General features: G+C 42.2%; 1 protein-coding gene across 6 annotated transcripts in view; it reads right to left on the bottom strand.

The window, feature by feature from the left end:
* Window positions 1–23,241, bottom strand: part of sec16a (SEC16 homolog A, endoplasmic reticulum export factor) — a 103,989-nt gene that overhangs the window by 68,129 nt on the left and 12,619 nt on the right. For all 6 annotated transcript variants that reach the window (XM_082978806.1, XM_082978808.1, XM_082978809.1 and 3 more), the window contains 2 exons: window positions 6,420–6,556; window positions 6,020–6,108 (listed from right to left, as the gene is read on the bottom strand). In XM_082978806.1, coding sequence (XP_082834932.1) covers window positions 6,020–6,108; window positions 6,420–6,556 — 226 coding nt within the window. The remainder of the gene's footprint in view (window positions 1–6,019; window positions 6,109–6,419; window positions 6,557–23,241) is intronic.

The following is a 23,241-nucleotide window of genomic DNA, read 5'->3' as shown; positions in this document are numbered from 1 at the left end:
AGCACAGGGCGCCAGTGGCGAATTTGCCAATCTTGGTGTTCTCTGGCAAATGCCAAACATCCTGCACGGTGTTGGGCTGTAAGCACAACCCCCACCTGTGGACGTCGGGCCCTCATACCACCCTCATGGAGTCTGTTTCTGACCGTTTGAGCAGACATATGCACATTTGTGGCCTGCTGGAGGTCATTTTGCAGGGCTCTGGCAGTGCTCCTCCTTGCACAAAGGCGGAGGTAGCGGTCCTGCTGCTGGGTTGTTGCCCTCCTACGGCGTCCTCCACGTCCCCTGATGTACTGGCCTGTCTCCTGGTAGCGCCTCCATGCTCTGGACACTACGCTGACAGACACAGCAAACCTTCTTGCCACAGCTCGCATTGATGTGCCATCCTGGATGAGCTGCACTACCTGAGCCACTTGTGTGGGTTGTAGACTCCGTCTCATGCTAACACTAGAGTGAACGCACTGCCAGCATTCAAAAGTGACCAAAACATCAGCCAGGAAGCATAAGAACTGAGAAGTGCTCTGTGGTCACCACCTACCGAAGACCACCTGTCTTGCTAATTGCCTATAATTTCCACCTGTTGTCTATTCCATTTGCACAACAACATGTGAAATTTATTGTCAATCAGTGTTGCTTCCTAAGTGGACAGTTTGGTTTCACAGAAGTGTGATTGAGTTGGAGTTACATTGTGTTGTTTAAGTGTTCCCTTTATTTTTTTGAGCAGTGTATATAAATATATGTTTAGCAGAAGTGGCGAAATGCTTGTGTTTCTCACATACACACACATATATACGTATGTATGTACGTACGTATGTATGTATGTATATGCATACATACATCATTTTTTTTTAAACGGCCGATTAATCTGTATCGGCTTTTTTTGTTACTCCAATAAAATCGGTAAAGAAAAAATAAAATAAAATAAAAAGAAACATCGGTCGACCTCTACTACAGAGGGTAGTGCGTACGGCCCCAGTACATCACCGGGGCCAAGCTTCCTTCCATCCAGGACCTCTATACCAGGCGGTGTCAGAGGAAGACCCTAAAAATTCTAACTTTAATAATTTTCACATATTTTTGATTTACTTATCTCACATGTACAGTGAGGGGGAAAAAAGTATTTGATCCCCTGCTGATTTTGTACGTTTGCCCACTGACAAAGAAATGATCAATCTATAATTTTAATGGTCGGTTTATTTGAACAGTGAGAGACAGAACAACAACAAAAGAATCCAGAAAAACACATGTCAAAAATGTTATAAAATTATTTGCATTTTAATGAGGGAAATAAGTATTTGACCCCTCTGCCAAACATGACTTAGTACTTGGTGGCAAAACCCTTGTTGGCAATCACAGCGGTCAGACGTTTCTTGTAGTTGGCCACCAGGTTTGCACACATCTCAGGAGGGATTTTGTCCCACTCCTCTTTGCAGATCTTCTCCAAGTCATTATGGTTTCGAGGCTGACGTTTGGCAACTCGAACCTTTAGCTCCCTCCACAGATTTTCTATGGGATTAAGGTCTGGGACTGGCTAGGCCACTCCAGGATCTTAATGTGCTTCTTCTTGAGCCACTCCTTTGTTGCCTTGGCCGTGTGTTTTGGGTCATTGTCATGCTGGATTACCCATCCACGACCCATTTTCAATGCCCTGGCTGAGGGAAGGAGGTTCTCACCCAAGATTTGTCGGTACATGGCCCCGTCTATCGTCCCTTTGATGCGGTGAAGTTGTCCTGTCCCCTTAGCAGAAAAACACCCCCAAAGCATAATGTTTCCACCTCCATGTTTGACAGTGGGGATGGTGTTCTTGGGGTCATAGGCAGCATTCCTCCTCCTCCAAACACGCCGAGTTGAGTTGATGCCAAAGAGCTCCATTTTGGTCTCATCTGACCACAACACTTTCACCCAGTTGTCCTCTGAATCATTCAGATGTTCATTGGCAAACTTCAGACGGGCATGTATATGTGCTTTCTTGAGCAGGGGGACCTTGCGGGCGCTGCAGGATTTTAGTTCTTCACGGCGTAATGTGTTACCAATTGTTTTCTTGGTGACTATGGTCCCAGCTGCCTTGAGATCATTGACAAGATCCTCCTGTGTAGTTCTGGGCTGATTCCTCACCCTTCTCATGATCATTGCAACCTCACGAGGTGAGATCTTGCATGGAGCCCCAGGCCGAGGGAGATTGACAGTTCTTTTCTGTTTCTTCAATTTCGAATAATCGCACCAACTATTGTCACCTTCTCACCAAGCTGCTTGGCGATGGTCTTGTAGCCCATTCCAGCCTTGTGTAGGTCTACAATCTTGTCCCTGACATCCTTGGAGAGCTCTTTGGTCTTGGCCATGGTGGAGAGTTTGGAATCGGATTGATTGATTGCTTCTGTGGACAGGTGTCTTTTATACAGGTAACAAACTGAGATTAGGAGCACTCCCTTTAAGAGTGTGCTCCTAATCTCAGCTCGGTACCTGTATAAAAGACACCTGGGAGCCAGAAATCTTTCTGATTGAGAGGGGTTCAAATACTTATTTCCCTCATTAAAATGCAAATCAATTTCTAACATTTTTGTTTTTTGTTTTTCTGGATTTTCTTGTTATTCTGTCTCTCACTGTTCAAATAAACCTACCATTAAAATTATAGACTGATCATTTCTTTGTCAGTGGGCAAATGTACAAAATCAGCAGGGGATCAAATACTTTTTTACCCCTCAATGTATATACTGTATACTATTCTGCTCTATTTAGTCTACGCCACTCTGACATTGCTCATCCTAATATTTATATATTCCTTAATTCCATTCTTTTAGTTTTAGGTTGTGTGTATTGTTGTGAATTGTTGGAGCTACAAACACAAGTATTTCGCCACATCCACAATAACATCTGCTAAACATGTATGTGACAAATAAAAATTGATTTGGACCAAGACCCGATGGTCAATCTGACAGAGCTCCAGAGTTCATCAGAGGAGATGGGAGAACCTTCAAGAAGGACAACCATCTCTGCAGCACTCCACCTATCAGGCCTTTATGGTAGAGTGGTCAGACGGAAGCCACTCCTCAGAAAAAGGCACATGACAGGACTCTCAGGCCATGAGAAACAAGATTCGTTGGTCTAATGAAACCAAGACCGAACTCCTTGGCCTGAATGCCAAGCGTCACGTCTGGAGGAAACCTGGCACCATCTCAATGGTGAAGCATGGTGGTAGAAGCATTATGCTGTGCGGATATTTTTCAGCTGCAGAGACTGGCAGACTAGTCAGGATCGAGGGAAAGATGAACGGAGCAAAGTACAGAGAGATCCTTGATGAAAACCTGCTCTAACGCGCTCAGGACCTCAGACTGGGGCAAAGGTTCACCTTCCAACAGGACAACAACCCTAAGCACACAGCCAAGACAACGCAGGAATGGTTTCGGGAGTCTCTGAATGTCCTTGAGTGGCCCAGACAGAGCCCGAACTAGAACCAGATCAAACATCTCTGGAGACCTGAAAATAGCTGTGCAGCGACGCTCCCCATCCAACCTGACAGAGCTTGAGGAGAATGGGAATAACTCCCCCAATACAGGTGTGCCAAGCTTGTAGCGTCATACCCAAGAAGACTCGAGGCTCTAATCGCTGCAAAAGGTGCTTCAACAAAGTACTGAGTAAAGGGTCTGAATACATATGTAAATGTAATATTTCAGGGCCTCCCAAGTGGCGCGGTGATCTAAGGCACTGCATCGCAGTGCTCGCTGTGGCACTAGAGATTCTGGTTCGAGTCCAGGCTCTGTCACAGCTGGCCGCGACCGGGAGACCCACACAATTGGCCCAGCGTCGTCCGTGTTAGAGGAGGGTTTGGCTGGGCAGCGATGTTCTTGTCCCATCACGCACTAGTGACTCCTGTGGAGGGCCGGGCGCAATGCACGCTGACACGGTCGCCATGTGTATGGTGTTTCCTCCGACACATTGGTGCGGCTGACTTCCGGGTTAACCTCTTATGGCTAGGGGGCAGTATTTTCACGGCTGGATAAAAAACGTACCCGATTTAATCTGGTTACTAATCCTACCCAGTAACTAGAATATGCATATACTTATTATATATGGATAGAAAACACCCTAAAGTTTCTAAAACTGTTTGAATGGTGTCTGTGAGTATAACAGAACTCAAATGGCAGGTCAAAACCTGAAAGATTCCTTTACAGGAAGTGGCCTGTCTGACCATTTCTGGAACTTCTTTGCCATCTCTATCTTTTACAAAGGATCTCTGCTCTAACGTGACACTTCCTACGTCGTCCATGGGCGCTCAGAGCCCGGGAAAAAACAGAATGTCGTCATCCCAGCCCCAGGCTGAAACACATTATCGCCTTTCTCAAGTGGCCGATCAAGGGACTGTGGGCTTAGGCGCGTGACCTGGCCGCCCCCGTCTTTGTGATTTTTTTCCTCTGTTTGCCGAAAAGGAGATTCCCGGTCGGAATATTATCGCTTTTCTACGAGAAAAATGGCATAAAAATGGATTTTAAACAGCGGTTGACATGCTTCGAAGTACGGTAATGGAATATTTAGATTTTTTTTGTCACGAATTGCACCATGCGCACGACCCTGATTTACCATTTCGGATAGTGTCTGGGACGCACGAACAAAACGCGGCTATTCGGATATAACGGTGGATTATTTTGGACCAAACCAACATTTGTTATTGAAGTAGCAGTCCTGGGAGTGCATTCTGACGAAGACAACAAAAGGTAATCAAACTTTTATAATAGTAAATCTGATATTGGTGAGTGCTAAACTTGCCGGGTGTCTAAATAGCTAGCCCGTGATGGCTGGGCTATGTACTTAGAATATTTAAAATGTGCTTTCACCAAAAAGCTATTTTAAAATCGGACATATCGAGTGCATAGAGGAGTTCTGTATCTATAATTCTTAAAATAATTGTTATGCTTTTTGTGAACGTTTATCGTGAGTAATTTAGTAAATTGTTAGTAAATTCCCCGGAAGTTTGCGGGGGGTATGCTAGTTCTGAACGTCACATGCTAATGTAAAAAGCTGTTTTTTGATATAAATATGAACTTGATTGAACAAAACATGCATGTATTGTATAACATAATGTCCTAGGTGTGTCATCTGATGAAGATCATCAAAGGTTAGTGCTGCATTTAGCTGTCTTCTGGGTTTTTGTGACATTATATGCTAGCTTGAAAAATGGGTGTCTGATTATTTCTGGCTTGGTACTCTGCTGACATAATCTAATGTTTTGCTTTCGCTGTAAAGCCTTTTTGAAATCGGACAGTGTGGTTAGATAAAGGAGAGTCTTGTCTTTAAAATGCTGTGAAATAGTCATATGTTTGAAAAATTGAAGTTTTTGTATTTTTGAGGAATTTGTAATTCGCGCCACGCCTATCATTGGATATTGGAGCAGGTGTTCCGCTAGCGGAACGTCTAGATGTAAGCGGTTAAGCGGGCATTGTGTCAAGAAGCAGTGCGGCTCGGCTGGCTTGTGTTTCGGAGGACGCACGGCTCTCGACCTTCGGCCTCTCCCGAGTCAGTACGGCAGTGGCAGCGATGAGACAAGGCTGTAACTACCAATTGGATAACACGAAATGGGGGGGAAAAAAGGGGAAAAGTATATATTTTTTTAAATAAGTTCTATTAAAGCTTCTTTTTTTTTATACATTTGCAAAAAACAACCTGTTTTTGCTTCGTCATAATGGGGTATTGTGTGTGGATTGATGAGGGGGAAAAAACAACTTAATACATTTTAGAATAAGGCTGTAACGTAACAAAATGTGGAAAAAGTCAAGAGGTTAGAACACTTTCCAAATGCACTGTAGGTCCATGCCCCAACGAATTGAGGCTGTTCTGAGGGCAACAGGGTGGAGTGGAACTCAATATTAGGAAGGTGTTTATGTTTTGTACACTCAGTGTAAGTTAGGAATAACCCAATGTACATTACTATGTATAGTAATAATTGTAGGTTTTGTAAGTTTGACCTAACATTCTACCATAGTTGTCGCAATGTAACTAAGTAATTGGTGGTTGGTACTGTGGATCTTACCTCCGTACTGGTTTTTGTAATACTCTGCATAGTAGTCATCATAAGCACTTCGGTTAGCTCTCTGATAGTCTTCGGGGGGGAAACCTTGCCTGGGATAAGCAGAAAACAGGGAGGATTGTGTCCACAAGCTCACGGAGGTATGGTCAAAAAGGTCTTCAACTAACTGACAGTTACAGGTGGTCCTTACCTAAACGTTAGGCCATAAAGCAACTACACACACAAACACATCAGACAAAGGCTTTTCCAGTCCCAAACTGTCAATGGAGGTGTGTGGGAATTTTGACCATCCAACCCACCCACGTAAAGAGTACAGCTGTAACACGCACACAATGCACACATTTACTTCTCCACAGTTATCATTGGTAATAGGGTACTGGTACTAGTGTAACTCTCCGCTGACCTGGAGGAGGGTCTGTCTGAGTACTGGCTGGTTCTGGAGCTGGGTCTCTCTGGCTGGGGCTCTCTGTATTGGGGGTAGGCCGGGTTGGCTCCTTCATATCTGCCATAGCGAGGGTCTGCTGTCATGTATGGGTCATCCTGAGGGACAAAAAACAGTCAAATTCGAATGTGGAAGGACATGCACAAGGGAGCATGGCTGTCTTGTTTTACCAAGCACCTGTGTGAGAAATACAGGATCTGGGTACGCTGATGTGACAGTGCCCAGCCCTAACTATCTCATTCATTTTAATTTTTTTAAACTATTTTCCACATTGTAGAATAATAGTGAAGACATCAAAACTATGAAAAAACACATATGGAATCATGTATAAAAAAAATAAATAAAAAAAAGTGTTAAATCAAAATATATTTTAGATGAGATTCTTCCAAGTAGCCACCCTTTGCCTTGATGACAGCTTCACACACTCCAAGCATTTTCTCAACCAGCTTCATGAGGTAGTCACCTGGAATGCATTTCAATTAACAGGTGTGCCTTATTAAAAGTTAATTTGTGGAATTTCTTTCCTTCTTAATGCGTTTGAGCCAATCAGTTGGTTTGTGACAAGTTAGGGTTGGTATACAAGGTAGGGGTGGTACTGTGTACAGAAGATCGCCCTATCTGGTAAAAGACCAAGTCCATATTATGGCAAGAAAAAGCTCAAATAAGCAAAGAGAAACTACAGTCAATCATTACCTTAAGACATGAAGGTCAGTCAACACGGAAAATGAATAACTTTGAAAGTTTCTTCAAGTGCAGTCGCAAAAACCATCAAGTGCTACAATGGTTCTTCCTTTAAAAGTTGCGTCATACTGTGGCACACCTTGCGGGCTGCTGCAGCATTCTGTGACACGTTATCTATTTGTCAGACATTTTTTTTGTTAATGCAAGTTATTGCTAGTTTGACCACCAGAGGACATCTTTGAGAAGTGTTTGATAGTCTTCCGTATTGGCATTAACAGAGAATTTAAAACCTTTTTTGTAATAACATAGTATATGGGATTGATTAAGAAATGTGTATAACAGGAGGAAGGAGTAGGCTGTCCTTGTAAATAAGAATTTGTTAACTGATTTGCCTAGTTAAAAAAGGTAAGAGCATAACATTTCTGCACCCTAATTTTCAAATTCTTGTTTAACCAATATCCAACCAGAGATTAAGTGAAAATCAAAATCGCACTGACTTATCAAGACCAGTCCCCATGCTTGCCTCAGAGCAGTGCGAAACGGTGCTAAAATAGAAGCTTTTGCTTCTAACTTCAATATGCTCTATAAATAAATAAAACCTACACCATTTTGAACAGCACATTACTCAACACTAGTGAGACTCCTTTCGCCTATGGTAGGCCTACAGTATATCTAAAATAATTACATTTAGAGGATTGGAGGCCTCTAAATAAATATCTAATGTGCATTTACCGTTAGATATTCTCACAGATCCTAAAGGGGCTTTTATAATCCTTCTAAATTAATAAATAAATGGCTTTGTTTAAAAAGTAATGATATTTGAGATTTCGTTATCATTTAACCTAGAGTGAGTGACAAAAAGGCAATTCTTGAACATGGGGTGAGACATTCTCACTAATTTGTAAATAAGGCCAGTTTGTTATTTAGAATTGTTTATTTATGGAGAAACCTAACTTGATTATTTAGCAGATATCACTTGCTTATATTCATGAAGATGATGAGCAATCGGCAAAGGCAATCTGCTAACATCACATCAACATCGCTCTAATTACAGTCAGAAGACAATTGAAGAAACTTGCGTGGACTTATGGAAAGGCCTGGTAAGAAATGTTTTATATATATATATATATATTTTTTTAAATTTTTTTAATTTTTTTATTATCAGAACATTAACCATGTGTGTTCGCTTATTTTGTACTGTTCTGTAGTTTTGACCCAATGATTCGTCTGACAAACAAAGGACTTAGCATCCTGCAGGCCCAGGCATGGATCAAAGCTGGCGAGACATTCAATAATGTCATCTTCACAGACGAATCAACCATGGCCCTTGAGCAATTTGCTACAGAAAAAAAGGAAGAAGGTCAAGCAAGCCGAGTCCCAAACATCCGCTCAAATTCCATGGGTGGGGGGCAATTTCTCACCAGGGACAAGGCCCATATTTGATTTTTGATGGTAAGTTTGGCTATTTACAAAGCAAAAGGTACAGAAAATATTGTAGCCTACACCTCACGGAATGTTGTGTGTTCCACAATAACTCACTCTTGCCTCCTTTTTCAGGTATCATGGCTCAAGATTTCTTTGAGGAAGAAATCATCAAGAGATATGCTGGACCCAACATTTCTTTCAAGGTAGGATTATAGATAGATTTTGTTACGTTTAGGCCTATTTACATGTATATTTCTATTATTGTACCCAATTTTGGTTGTTAGGATAAATGTATTTTTCCTTTCTTCTCCAAATGCAGACAATGACCCAAAACACACTGCTGCCCAGGTTTGCATTGCAAATGAGGACATAAACTGGGCCAAGACGCCAGCAGAGTAAGTAGACCTTTATGTAGAAAAATAAAGGTTAAATAAAAATAAATAAATAAGACCTACAACACCGTAGGTAGGCCTATACTATATCTAAAAAAAATAATTGTAAATCTCTATATCAAATCTAATTTTATTGGCCACATACACATGGTTAGCAGATTGTTGTTACTGTGAGTGTAGCAAAATGCTTGGGCTTCTAGTTCCGACCATGCAGTAATATCTAACAAGTAATCTAACAATTTCACAACTACCTTATACACACACAAGTGTAAAGGAATGAATAAGAATATATACATATAAATATATGGACGGTGGCCGAAAGGCTTAGGCAAGATGCAGTAGATGGTATAAGAGTACAGTTTATACATTCAAGATGAGTAAAGTAGGGTATGTAAACATTATATAAAGAGGCATTGTTTAAAGTGACTAGTGATACATTTATTACATCCAATTTAACTGTTGAAGTGGCAAGAGATTTTAGTCAGTATGTTGGCAGCAGCCACTCAATGTTAGTGATGGCTGTTTAACAGTCTGATGGCCTTCAGATAGAAGCAGTTTTTCAGTCTCTCGGTCCCCGCTTTGATGCACCTGTACTGACCTCGCCTTCTGGATGATAGCGGGGTGAACAGGCAGTGGCTCGGATGGATGTGGTCCTTGATTACCTTGTTGGCCTTCCTGTGACATCGGGGGGTATAAGTGGCCTGGAGGGCAGGTAGTTCGCCCCCGGTGATGCGTTGTGCAGACCTCACTACCCTCTGGAGAGCCTTACGGTTGTGGGCGGAGCAGTTGCCGTACCAGGCAGTGATGCAGCCCGACAGGATGCACTCGATTGTGCATCTGTAAAAGTTTGAGTGTTTTTGGTGACAAGCCGAATTTCTTCAGCCTCCTGAAGTTGAAGAGGTGCTGAGCGCCGTTTTCACCACACTGTCTGTGGGGGTGGACCATTTCAGTTTGTCCGTGGAACAACTTTCCACCCTCTCCACTACTGTCCCGTCGATGTGGATAGGGGGCTGCTCCCTCTGCTGTTCCTGAAGTCCACGATCATCTCCTTTGTTTTATTGACATTGAGTGTGAGGTTATTTTCCTGACATCACACTCCGAGGGCCCTCACCTCCTCCCTGTAGGCCGTCTCGTCGTTGTTGGTAATCAAGCCTACCACTGTTGTGTCGTTTGCAAACTTGATGATTGAGTTGGAGGCATGCTTGGCCACACAGTCATGGGTGAACAGAGAGTACAGGAGAGGGCTGAGAATGCACCCTTGTGGGGTCCCAGTGTTGAGGATCAGCGGGATGGAGATGTTTCCTACCCTCACCACCTGGGGGCGTCCTGTCAGAAAGTCCAGGACCCAGTTGCACAGGGCAGGGTCGAGACCCAGGGTCTCGAGCGTAATGATGAGTTTGGAGGGTACTGTGGTGTTAAATGCTGAGCTGTAGTCAATGAACAGCATTCTTACATAGGAATACCTATGTAAGAATACCTCTTGTCCAGATGAGTTAGGGCAGTGTTCAGTGTGACTGCGATTGCGTCGTCTGTAGACCTATTGGGGCGGTAAGCAAATTGAAGTGGGTCTAGGGTGTCAGGTAGGGTGGTGATATGATCCTTGACTAGTCTCTCAAAGCACTTCATGATGACGGAAGTGAGTGCTATGGGGCGATAGTCGTTTAGCTCAGTTACCTTAGCTTTCTTGGGAACAGGAACAATGGTGGACCTCTTGAAGCATATGGGAACAGCAGACTGGGATAGGGATTGATTGAATATGTCCGTAAACACACCAACCAGCTGGTATGCGCATGCTCATGCTCTGAGGACGCGGCTAGGGATGCCGTCTGGGCCGGAAGCCTTGCGAGGGTTAACACGTTTAAATGTTTTACTCACGTCGGCTGCGGTGAAGGACAGCCCGCAGGTTTTGGTAGCGGGCCGTGTCGGTGGCATTGTATGGTCCTCAAAGCGAGCAAAGAAGTTGTTAAGTTTGTCTTGCTCCCAGACGTCGGGGTCCGCGACGGGGCTGGTTTTCTTTTTGTAGTCCGTGATTGTAGACCCTGCCACATAAGTCTCATGTCTGAGCCGTTGAATTGCGACTCTACTTTGTCTCTATACTGACACTTAGCTTATTTGATTGCCTTGTGGAGGGAATAGCTACATGTAGGTCTCCTGATTTAAACCCGATCGAACTTGTTTGGCATCAACTGAAAACATTAATCCATAACTCTGCCAAGCCGACAGGCAAAGATGAACTGGTCAAGGCCATCAAGATGTTTTGGCTAGAGAAATTGACGATACAACAACGTAAGAAATACATTGATCATCTCAGCAAGGTTTTACCTGTGTGGGTGTGTCCAAACTTTTGACTGGTACTTGCTTAATTAATTTGATTAATATTATGGCGTTTCTATTCCATGAAAAACAAAAAACCCTCTGGGTTTCTGTTAGGATGGAACGGAAAATATGGCGCTGTACAACATGACGGTCGGCAGTACAGTACTGGGCTATTTAGCTAAAGAATCCCTGTGCCATGCGGACGGGAGACCGGTTGCAATTGTAAGTAGGCCTAATATTAGGCTGTTAAGCCTCAACTGGCTGAGGTAGGCTAAGTTACTTTATTTAGGTATAGGCTCTGAAGAAATAGACTCCAATTACACTCTCTTGTTGTCTGTAAAGTCATATTAAAATGAAGATTATAGTTTAAATGAATTGCTCGACTGGTGTTGGTTTTCTCCATCTGTTGGTGTGCAACACTTGCATAACAAGTAAGCAATATTTTTAGCAACAGCCACTGTTTACCTCCAATTGATTGCTCTGCGGTTGCCGCCAGTTGTTGATATAAAATTGATCCTTTATTTAAATTAGGCAACTCAGGTAAGAACAAATTCTTATTTACAATGAAGGCCTACCCCGGCCAAACCCGGATGACGCCGGGCCAATTGTGCGCCACCCTATGGCACTCCCAATCACAATCAGATGTGATACAGCCTGAATTCAAACCAGGGACTGTAGTAAAGCCTCTTGCACCGATATGCAGTGCCTTAGACCGCTGCGCCACTCGGGAGCCATGACCAATATATATATATATTTTTTTCAGAACATTAACCGTGTGTAGGTAGATATGTGTATGTAGATTTATTGCAAGTTGGGGATTTGGGGGGGGGGGGGGTCACACACCTAGCTCGGCTATTAGACAATTCTTTAGTAAAGGTTGAATAGTCTATTGTTCAGCTAATAGCCCATCCTGCTACGCTTGTGAAAAACTAAATACTTCTTTCCCCTTTCCACATGTTAAAGATTCCAATTGACAAAGTGTTTACAGCCACAAATCAGCCCCAACCCCAATTAATACATTCGGGCACAGTCGATAGCGTGCTGGACTTTGGGCTAGAATGTTGAGGGTTCGAAACATGATCCCTGCTTGTTTCATTACATTATTATGCCGGTCTCAGAGCAAATAGCCTGGATTGTGTCTCCCATCTCGTTCCTGCTCTCTTCCACGCGTCATTCTCCGCCTGAGTGGCTCGCTTGTGGGTGTTCTGGAAGGATGTACTGTTTTTTATTCTGTATATATATTTACTTAAATCATGTTCCATCTATTGCATAGTTACAATGTGTAATCATTGATGTCCCAGGAGCAGGAGTGGTAAACACTGTTGAAGTGTATAATTGTAATACATACATGCAGACACAGCATCATTCAAAGAATGGAGTTTGATACACCTGGTATTGGATATGACTGAAAAAAAAAAAAAAAAAAGGCCAAATACTGATTTTGACAAAATATGCACAAACGTATTCCTTTCAATTGTAAATGTCTTTCTTGACTCGTTATGACATCATAATTACTTAAATTAGCGTCCACCATAATGTTTTGTCAGCCATCGTCGCTGAAGAAAGTCACCAGGGACAGGTGGCTCGCGTCAAATTCGTCATTGGAACCACTTGATATGATTGGTCATTTAAAACCTTGGGACCCAAATGCATAATGAGTGCTCTAACTCCCCCTTGCAGTGGTCTGGAGCAATGAAGCCCTGACGCTGGGTACCTCTAAGTCCCGCGGTGTAAGCTCACAACTTTTAAAGGAGGAACCACTGTATGATTAAACTGGCTCTCATGGGGACCGACACAGGAATGGAAGACACAGAGTTACCTGTGCTGCAGAAGATGAGAATTGCAGCCCGACTACGGGAATCAGGCCTTCATGGTCGAATTTCTGCAAAGAAACTATTACTAAAGGACACCAATAAGAAGAGACTTGCTTTGGCAAAGAAAGACAAGCAATGGACATTGGACCGGTGGAAATCTGTCCTTTGGTCTGATGAGTCCAAATGTGAGATTTTTTGGCTTTATGAGACGCAGAGTAGGTGAACGGATGATCTCCACATATGTGGTCCCCACCGTGAAGCATGGAGGGGGTGTGATGGGAGTGGGGTTGAAGTTTTGTCAGCCGATGATTGTCAAGCAAATAACTGACGGTCTCACAGTAATTGATCGTTAATTAAAATAAACACAATTTTGCATCTCCTGGCTTCCACACTTCCCTACAACTTCCCACACTTCCCTACAAGCCACTGATGCAGATGTATGTAGTCTATTTCAGAAGAACAGAATAGCATACTCTGAGTTGTCCTTATGTTAGGCCCTGATCTGGCTATGCCATATGGCTGTGGGTTACACTAGTTCATTTAGCAGACAAGATTTGCTTAGAATTACGTGGCATTATTTTATAATATGAAGAATATTACTGAACACAGCTGAATAAAATAGAAAGGGTATTTTCTCCAAACGATTTGAGGGAGTTCGCACATGCGGCTATTCTGTGTTGAGCAGTTAATAAAGAAGCAGGTACTCCTATATGCTTAATTTAGAGATACTTATGTAACTGTAGTTGTGATACAAATGTTGGGCTATATGTTTAGATTTGTAATACATAAGGCTGCATGATGCGACTAATGATGATTTGAAAAAAGTCACATGAAAAGCATGAGCTATGCTTTGTTTTTTGCACAGGCTGTACACACTTCATCAGTCTCTCATTCACAATTGACAAGCACTTGATAATGGCTCAAATTTCCCAGGTGCATCCCCTTTGTGTGGCCATAATCCCCCTAAAAAAAAGCCGTCTTTTGCGGTTGTGCTCTTGGGCTGAATATAACAATTATAATTCCCATCTCCCCGCTGCGTGCCAAAGCACCTCTCACTAACATAGTTCTCAGTCACGTGATCCGGTCTTTCTCACAGGCTACAAGTTAAGACACATCGGGGACGCAACTATGCGGATCCTAATCCAATTCCAAGGCGCATACTGAAGATATTGGAATTACTTTTCACATTTACTTTTTTGTATTGTTAGCTAGCAAGCCTAACAAACAGCAAAAGCACTAGCCTATGTCAACCTAATATCCCCCATAGTACAAAAGTTGATATTCTATTCTGTGCAAGAAATAAATAGATATTCCAAACATAGTCCGGGACATTCTCAAAAGTTACCACAAACGTGATTCTGCATGTAATGCTTTTATTATAAAAAGGTTAATGTTTTTGGTGAAAATGATCTTCCCAAAACTTTAAACTCACGTGCTGCGTATGTATGCCAGCTAGGCTCTACACCCATTGTAAAGCGATTAACGTGCTTCATTTTAAGAAGTTATTTGTCCACCTTATCAAAACATATAGGCCTATGGGCTAGGCTACATGGGGTGTGCAACTATGATTTGAAAAAGTCGCAAGAAAAAAAAAAAAAAAAGGCATGCCTTTAAGTCATAGGCTAATATTGGCACCCATCACACTATTCTTGATTTAATCTTATCACATAATATATGTGTGTGAAATTTGTTTAGATTTAGAATGGACCATTATCATGCACCTGTCTCAAAACTGGGGGAATACATACAAATAGCGAATGGAGTACACTTTTCCCGTAGTTAATTTTCATGCCAGCCAGGTAGGCTATAATCCTGTTGTAAAGAGAAGAAATGTGCTTAATATTAGGAAAGTTGAGAAATTAATATTGTAGGCCTAGCCTATAGAAAGCTGATGGAATACTCCTCTTTTTAATATGAGCCATCACTCTGTTCTCACACACTTGCATAGCCTATAGAAACGTTGCGCAACATGAGCTCTAATGAAGTGTTTGATTAGATTTTCAATTACATTTGCATTGATGTCAGACTGATTAGAGGGATAATAGTGCGTGGTACCAGTGTGTGGTACCAGGTAGTGAGCAAGGCTACTAACGACCATCAGCAGCATCAGCGCTTGGAGAAGCCTAATTACCGTGACTAAATGGTCACGTGGAATTTGACTTCCATCATGACTCTCGACCGCCGGTGTGGCGGTAATTCGGTCACCGTTACAGCCCTAGTCCTGACTACAGCTCGGTCTTCATTGGCAAAAGCAGTCTCGACTGGTTGAAGCGGAGTGGGAAGGATAATTTTTAGTGTTTCAGTTTTCCATGAATCATCATAATCCATAGAAAGATAAGAGTTTACAGTTAAAATGCCAAAATAGCTACATGTGCAAACGTTATCCTCTCAACTGTATCAAAAAGTAGTTTTCATTGCTAGCTATTGTTAGCTAGCTAGCCAGTTGCAAACAGGTAATGTTATAGCCAGTCAGATAGATGAGCTAACTAGCCGAGCTGGCCAGTTGCATTCTGCTGTTAATGTTGATTGCTGATGTGCTAAACCATGCATGACGATAATCTTTTTCATGTTTGTCAGTTTGTCATGATTACCTAGCTAGCTACTGAAAATCGCCATTGTGGTGTGAATGCTAATCAAACTCCATGTTTTAGGTATAGGGACACATGCTAAGTTGGCTAGGCAGCCATGATGAAATATTAGCTAAATAGCTAGCTAGCTATTGGATTATAGATTGAGGTTGTTTTTTTTTGCACATTCAACTTGCTGGCTAGCTAGCTGAATACCATTTACATCTAGCCAGTTAGTAAATATGAAGCTAAATGCTTGCTAAATATATACTGAACAAAAATATAAAACATCATGTAGTGTTGGTTCCATGTTTCATGAGCTGAAATAAAAGGATCCAGAAATGTTCCATACGCACAAAAAGCTCTCAAATAGTGCACAAACTTGTTTACATCCCTGTTAGTGCGCATTTCTCCTTTGCCAAGATAATCCATCCACCTGACAGGTGTGGCATATCGAGAAGCTGATTAACCTGTTGGGGATGGGGGGGCAGTATTTGCACGGCCGGATAAAAAACGTACCCGAATTAATCTGGTTATTACTACTGCCCAGAAACTAGAATATGCATATAATTGTTTGATTTGGATAGAAAACACCCTAAAGTTTCTAAAACTGTTTGAATGGTGTCTGAGTATAACAGAACTCATATGGCTCATAAACCTGAGAAGATTCTGTACAGGAAGTGCCCTCTCTGACCATTTCTTGGCCTTCTACACTCTCTTTATTGAAAACTGAGGATCTCTGCTGTAACGTGACACTTCCTACGGCTCCCATAGGCTCTCAGAGGGCGCCAGAACGTTGAATGATGACTTTGCAGCCCATGGCTGAAAAACAGTAGCGCATTTGGTAAGTGGTCGATCTGAGAACAATGAGACGGGTGTGCGCATGCACGTGAAGAGGCCATTTTCAACTTTAAGTCTTTGAACGAAAACAGTGTTTCCTGGTCGGAATATTATCGCTTTTTTACAAGAAAAATCGCATAAAAATTGATTTTAAACAGCGTTTGACATGCTTCGAAGTACGGTAATGGAATATTTAGACATTTTTGGTCACGATACGCGTCACCCTTCGGATAGTGTCTTGAACGCAAGAACAAAACAGAGGATATTTGAACATAACTATGGATTATTTTGAACCAAAACAACATTTGTGGATGAAGTAGAAGTCCTGGGAGTGCATTCTGACGAAGAACAGCAAAGGTAATCCAATTTTTCTTGTGAGTTTGGTGAGTGCCAAACTTGGTGGGTGTCAAAATAGCTAGCCCGTTATGGCGAGCCATCTACTCAGAATATTGCAAAATGTGCTTTTGCCGAAAAGCTATTTTAAAAATCGGACACCGCGATTGCATAAAGGAGTTCTGTATCTATAATTCTTTAAATAATTATGTTTTTTGTGAACGTTTATCGTGAGTAATTTAGTAAAATCACCGGAAGTTCGCGGTGGGTATGCTAGTTCTGAACGTCACATGCTAATGTAAAAAGCTGTTTTTTGATATAAATATGAACTTGATTGAACAAAACATGCATGTATTGTATAACATAATGTCCTAGGAGTGTCATCTGATGAAGATCATCAAAGGTTAGTGCTGCATTTAGCTGTGGTTTTGGTTTTTGTGACATATGCTAGCTTGAAAAATGGGTGTCTGATTATTTCTGGCTGGGTACTCTGCTGACATAATCTAATGGTTTGCTTTCGTTGTAAAGCCTTTTTGAAATCGGACAGTGTGGTTAGATTAGCGAGAGTCTTGTCTTTAAAATGGTGTAAAATAGTCATATGTTTGAGAAATTGAAGTAATAGCATTTCTAAGGTATTTGAATATCGCGCCACGGGATTCCACTGGCTGTTGAGTAGGTGGGACGATTTCGTCCCACATAGCCTAGAGAGGTTAAACAGCATGATCATTACACAGGTGCACATAGTGCTGTGGACAATAAAAAGCCACTCTAAAATGTGCAGTTTTGTCACACAACGCCACAGATTGGCATGCTGACTGCAGGAATGACCACCAGAGCGGTTGCCAGATAATTTAATGTTAATTTCTCTACAATAAGCCGCCTCCATCATTGTTTTAGAGAATTTGGCAGTACGTTCAACCGGCCTCACAACCGCATACCACATGTAACAACGCCAGCCCAGGACCTCCACATCTGGACAGCTAATGTAACTGAGGAGACTTTATCTGTAATAAAGCCCTTTTGTGGGGAAAAACTCATTCTGATTGGCTGGGCCTGGTTCCGGCTTCCAAATGGGTGGGCCTGGCTCCCAGTTGGGTGGGCCTATCCCTTCCCATGCCCACTCATGGCTGCGCCCCATAGATTAGGGCCTAATTTATTTATATGAACTGTAACTCAGTAAAATCTTTGAAATTGTTGCGTTTATATTTTTGTTCAGTATAGATAGTTATCTTGTGTCTGCATTGTTTGGTTGGAAGCAGGTTGAGTGTGTACCAGAGGAGGCCGGACTCAATGAATTGTCAGGAATGGAAAAAAAATGGAACGTTATCAAACACATGGAAACCACGTTTTTCCTCTGTTCCATCTACTCCATTCCAGACGTTACAATGAGCCCTTCCTCGTATAGCGCCTCATACTAACCTCCACTGGTGTGTAAAGGGCATTTTAGTACAGCTGTAGCAGTCAACAGGCAACAAGCTATAGGGGATTAATTAATTCATGTTTTAACCTATTTTTCTGGAATTTGTCTTTCAGCATAAACCTGCTGTCACAAGTAGGAGATGAGTGAGGGAGAACAAGAAACATTACAGGTATTTTGTCTTTGTACTTCTAGCTTATTGCTTGAAATTGGGGGGTCAATAAATGTTATTTTGTCATGCAAAGTTTCAATATTTGGTCTACTTTTGTTTGATTTCATCCTTTACAGCTTCTATTGTCTGTAGCCTGCTGGATATTGGTGGGAACTGGAACGCGCTGTCGTACAGGTTGAGCCAGAGCATCCCAAACCTGCTCAATGGGTGATGTCTGGTGAGTATGCAGGCCATGGAAGAACTGGACATTTTCAGCTTCCAGGATTTGTGTAAAGATCCTTGAGACATGGGGTCATGCATTATCATGCTGAAACATGAGGTGACTGCGGATAAATGGCATGACAATGGGCCTCAGGATCTTGTCACGGTGTGCACTCGGTACATTCAAACGGAGATTGATAAAATGCAATTGTGTACATTGTCCATAGGTTATGCCTGCCCATACCATAACCCCACAGCCACCATGGGGAACTTTGTTCAAAGCGTTGACATCAGCAAACTGCTGGACAACAACGCCTGCAATCTGTCCAGTACAGTTGAAACCGGGATTCATCCGTGAAGAGCACACCTCTCTAGCATGCCAGTGGCCATCGAAGGTGAGCATTTGCCCACTGAAGTCAGTTATGACGCCGAACTGCAGTCAGGTGAAGACCCTGGTGAGGACAATGAGCATGGAGATGAGCTTCCCTGAGACAATTCCTGACAGTTTGAGCAGAAATTCTTCAGCTGTGCAAACCTACAGTTTTATCAGCTTCCTGGTATGACATGGCGCCGGTTGAGATGGCAGCCGTTTTACGGACTCCTAACCAACTGTGATATTGTGTGTTTTTTTTGCGTTATTTGTAACTTATTTTGTACATAAATGTTTCTGCCACAGTCTTATGACCGAAAAGTGCTTCTAGATATCAGGGCAGCGATTACTCACCTCGTACTGGACAAAGATTTTTTCTTTAACAAGTCAGATGTGAAAGATTTACTTCAGACATCCGACAAGGCCCAAATCCCCGTCATTCGCATGAGAAAGAGACAGATAACAAGGACGTAGTTCGGGGTGCCTTGTAAGTATCCGACGGCGAGTGGGTAATCTACCATCAGTCCATTTAGCCAACGTACAAATCATTGGATAACAAAATAGATGCGCTACGTCCACGAATATCCTATCAACGGGACATTAAAAACTGTAATATCTTATGTTTCATCGAGTCATGGCTGAACGACGACATGGATAACATACAGGTGGCGGGGTTTACGCTGCATCAGCAAGATAGAACAGTTGCCTCCGGTAAGACAAGGGGTGGTGGTCTGTGCACAAAATCTAATAGTAAGGAAGTCTCGAGGTTTTGCTCGCCTGAGGTAGAATATCTCATGATAAGTTGTAGACCACACTATTTACCGAGACAGTTTTTATCTATATTTTTCGTAGCTGTCTATTTACCACCATAATCTGATGCTGGCACTAAGACCGCACTGAATGAGCTGTATAAGACAATAAGCAAACAGGAAAACACTCAACCAGGTGGCGATCCTAGTGGCCGGGGACTTTAATGCAGGGAAACTTAAATCCGTTTTACCTAATTTCTATCAGCATGTTAAATGTGCAACCAGAGGGAAAAAAAACTCTAAACCACCTTTATGCCACACACAGAGCTCTCCCTCGCCCTCCATTTGGCAAATCTGACCATAATTCTATCCTCCTGATTCCCACTTAGAAGCAAAAACTAAAGCAGGAAGCACCAGTAACTCACTCAATAAGGAAGTGGTCAGATGAAGCAGATGCTAAGCTACAGGACTGTTTTGCTACCACAGACTGGAATATGTTCTGGGATTCCCCCAATGGCATTGAGGAGTACACCACATCAGTCACTGGCTTCATCAATAACTGCATTGATAACGTTGTTCCCACAGTGACCCTACCTACCTACCTACATACATACATACCCCAACCAACTGGATTACAGGCAACATCCACACTGAGGTAAAGGGTAGAGCTGCCTCTTTCAAGGAGCGGGACTCTAACCCGGAAGCTTATAAGAAATCCCACTACACCCTCCAACAAACCAAACAGGCAAAGCGTCAATACAGGACTAAGATTGAATTGTACTACACCAGCACCGACACACGTCGGATGTGGCAGGACTTGCAAACTATTACAGACTACAAAAGGGAAGCACAGCCGCAAGCTGCCCAGTGACACGAGCCAACCAGACGAGCTAAATTACTTCTATGCTCGCTTCGAGGCAAGCAAAACTGAAGCATGCATGGAAGGATTGTCTTGGCAAAGGAGAAATGCTCACTAACATGTAAACAAATTTGTGCACAGAATTTGAGAGAAATAAGCTTTTTATGCATATGGAATATTTCTGGGATCTTTTCTTTCAGCTTTTGAAATGTGAGATCAAACCATTTCCTGTTGTGTTGATACAGTGCATTCGAAAAGTATTCAGACCCCATGACTTTTTCCATATTTGTTACGTTATAGCCTTATACTAAAATTCATTAAAAAAAATCCTCATTAATCTACACATAATACCCCATAATGACAAAGCAAAAACAGGTTTTTAGAATTTTTTTGTAAATGTATTAAGAATAAAAACAGAAATATCTTATTTACATAAGTATTCAGACCCTTTGCATTGACACTCAAAATTGAGTTCTGGTGCATCCTTTTCCCATTGATCATCCTTGATGTTTCTACAACTTGATTGGAGTCCACCTGTGGTAAATTTAATTGATTTGGAAAGGCACACACCTGTGTGTGTGTGATATATATATATATATCCCATAGTTGACAGTACATGTCAGAGCAAAAACCAGGCCATGAGTTAAAAGGAATTGTCTATAGAGATCCGAGACAGGATTGTGTCGAGGCACAGCTCAGGGGAAGGGTACCAAAGCATTTATTCAGTATAGAAGGCCCCCAAGAACACAGTGGCCTCTATCATTCTTAAATGGAAGAAGCTTGGAACCACCAAAACTCTTCCTAGAGCTGGCTGCCCGGCCAAACTGAGCAATCGGGGGAGTAGGGCCTCGGTCAGGGAGGTGACCAAGAACCCTATGGTCACTCTGACAGAGCTCCAGAGTTGCTCTGTGGAGATGGGAGAACCTTCCAGAAGGACAAAAATCTCTGCAGCACTCCACCAATCAGGCTTTTATGGTAAAGTGGCCAGACGAAAGCCACTCCTCAGTAAAAGGCACAAAACAGCCCACTTGGAGTTTGCCAAAAATGGCCTGAATGCCAAGCGTCACGAATGGAGGAAACCTGGCCCCATCCCTACGCTGAAGCATGGTGGTGACTAGAGGTCGACCGATTAATCGGAATGGCCAATTACTTAGGGCCGATTTCAAGTTTTCATAACAAATCGGTAATCGGTATTTTTGGCCACCGATTTTTAATTAAAAAAAATATACAAATAAAACATGTTTACACCTTTATTTAACTAGGCAAGTCAGATTAAGAACACATTCTTATTTTCAATGACGGCCTAGAAACGGGGGTTAACTGCCTTGTTCAGGGGGGATTCGGGATTCATTTTTGCAACCTTCTGGTTACTGCACTCCATGAGGAGCCTGCATGGCAGGCTGACTACCTGTTACGCGGGGGCAGCAAGAAGCCAAGGTAAGTTGCTAGCTAGCATTAAACTTATAAAAAACTATCAATCTTAACATAATCACTAGTTAACTACACATGGTTGATGATATTACTAGTTTATCTAACGTGTCCTGCGTTGCATATAATCGATGCGGTGCCTGTTAATTTCTCATCAAATCATAGCCTGCTTCGACAAACGAGTGATGATTTAACAAGCGCATTTGCGAAAAAAGCACTGTCGTTGCACCACTGTACCTAACCATAAACATCAATGCCTTTCTTTAAAATCAATACACAAGTATATATTTTTAAACCTGCATATTTAGTTAATATTGCCTGCTAACATGAAATTGTGTCACTGCTCTTGCGTTCATTGCCTGTCTCGTTGCGAACTAATTTGCTAGAATTTTACGTAATTATGACACACCATTGAAGGTTGTGCAATGTAACAGGAAAATTTTGACTTAGGGATGCCACCCGTTCGATAAAATACAGACCGGTTCCGTATTTCACTGAAAGAAAAAAACATTTTGTTTTCGAGATGATAGTTTCCGGATTCGACCATATTAATGACCTAAGGCTCGTATTTCTGTGTGTTTATTATATTATAGTTAAGTCTATGATTTGATAGAGCAGTCTGACTGAGCGATGGTAGGCACCAGCAGGCTCGTAAGCATTCATTCATACAGCCTTCACAATGCATTGCGCTGTTTATGACTTCAAGCCTGTAAACTCACAAGATTAGGCTGGTGTAACCGATGTGAAATGGCTAGCTAGTTAGCGGGTGCGCGCTAATAGTGATTCAAACATCACTCGCTCTGAGACTTGGGAGTGGTTGTTCCCCGCTGCTTCGAGGGTGGCTGTTGTCGATGTGTTCCCGGTTCGAGCCCAGGTAGGAGCGAGGAGAGGGACGGAAGCTATACTGTTACACTGGCAATACTAAAGTGCCTATAAGAACATCCAATAGTCAAAGGTATATGAAATACAAATGGTATAGAGAGAAATAGTCCTATAATTCCTATAATAACTACAACCTAAAACTTCTTACCTGGGAATATTGAAGACTCATGTTAAAAGGAGCCACCAGCTTTCATATGTTCTGAGCAAGGAACTTAAACGTTAGCTTTCTTACATGGCACATAATGCACTTTTACTTTCTTCTCCAACACTTTGTTTTTGCATTATTTAAACCAAATTGAACATGTTTCATTATTTATTTGAGGCTAAATTGATTTTA

This window comes from Salmo salar, chromosome 01 (assembly GCF_965601325.2).
Source record: "Salmo salar chromosome 01, fSalSal1, whole genome shotgun sequence".
Lineage (NCBI taxonomy): Eukaryota > Metazoa > Chordata > Actinopteri > Salmoniformes > Salmonidae > Salmo > Salmo salar.
This window is presented reverse-complemented; position numbering and strand designations above follow the sequence as displayed.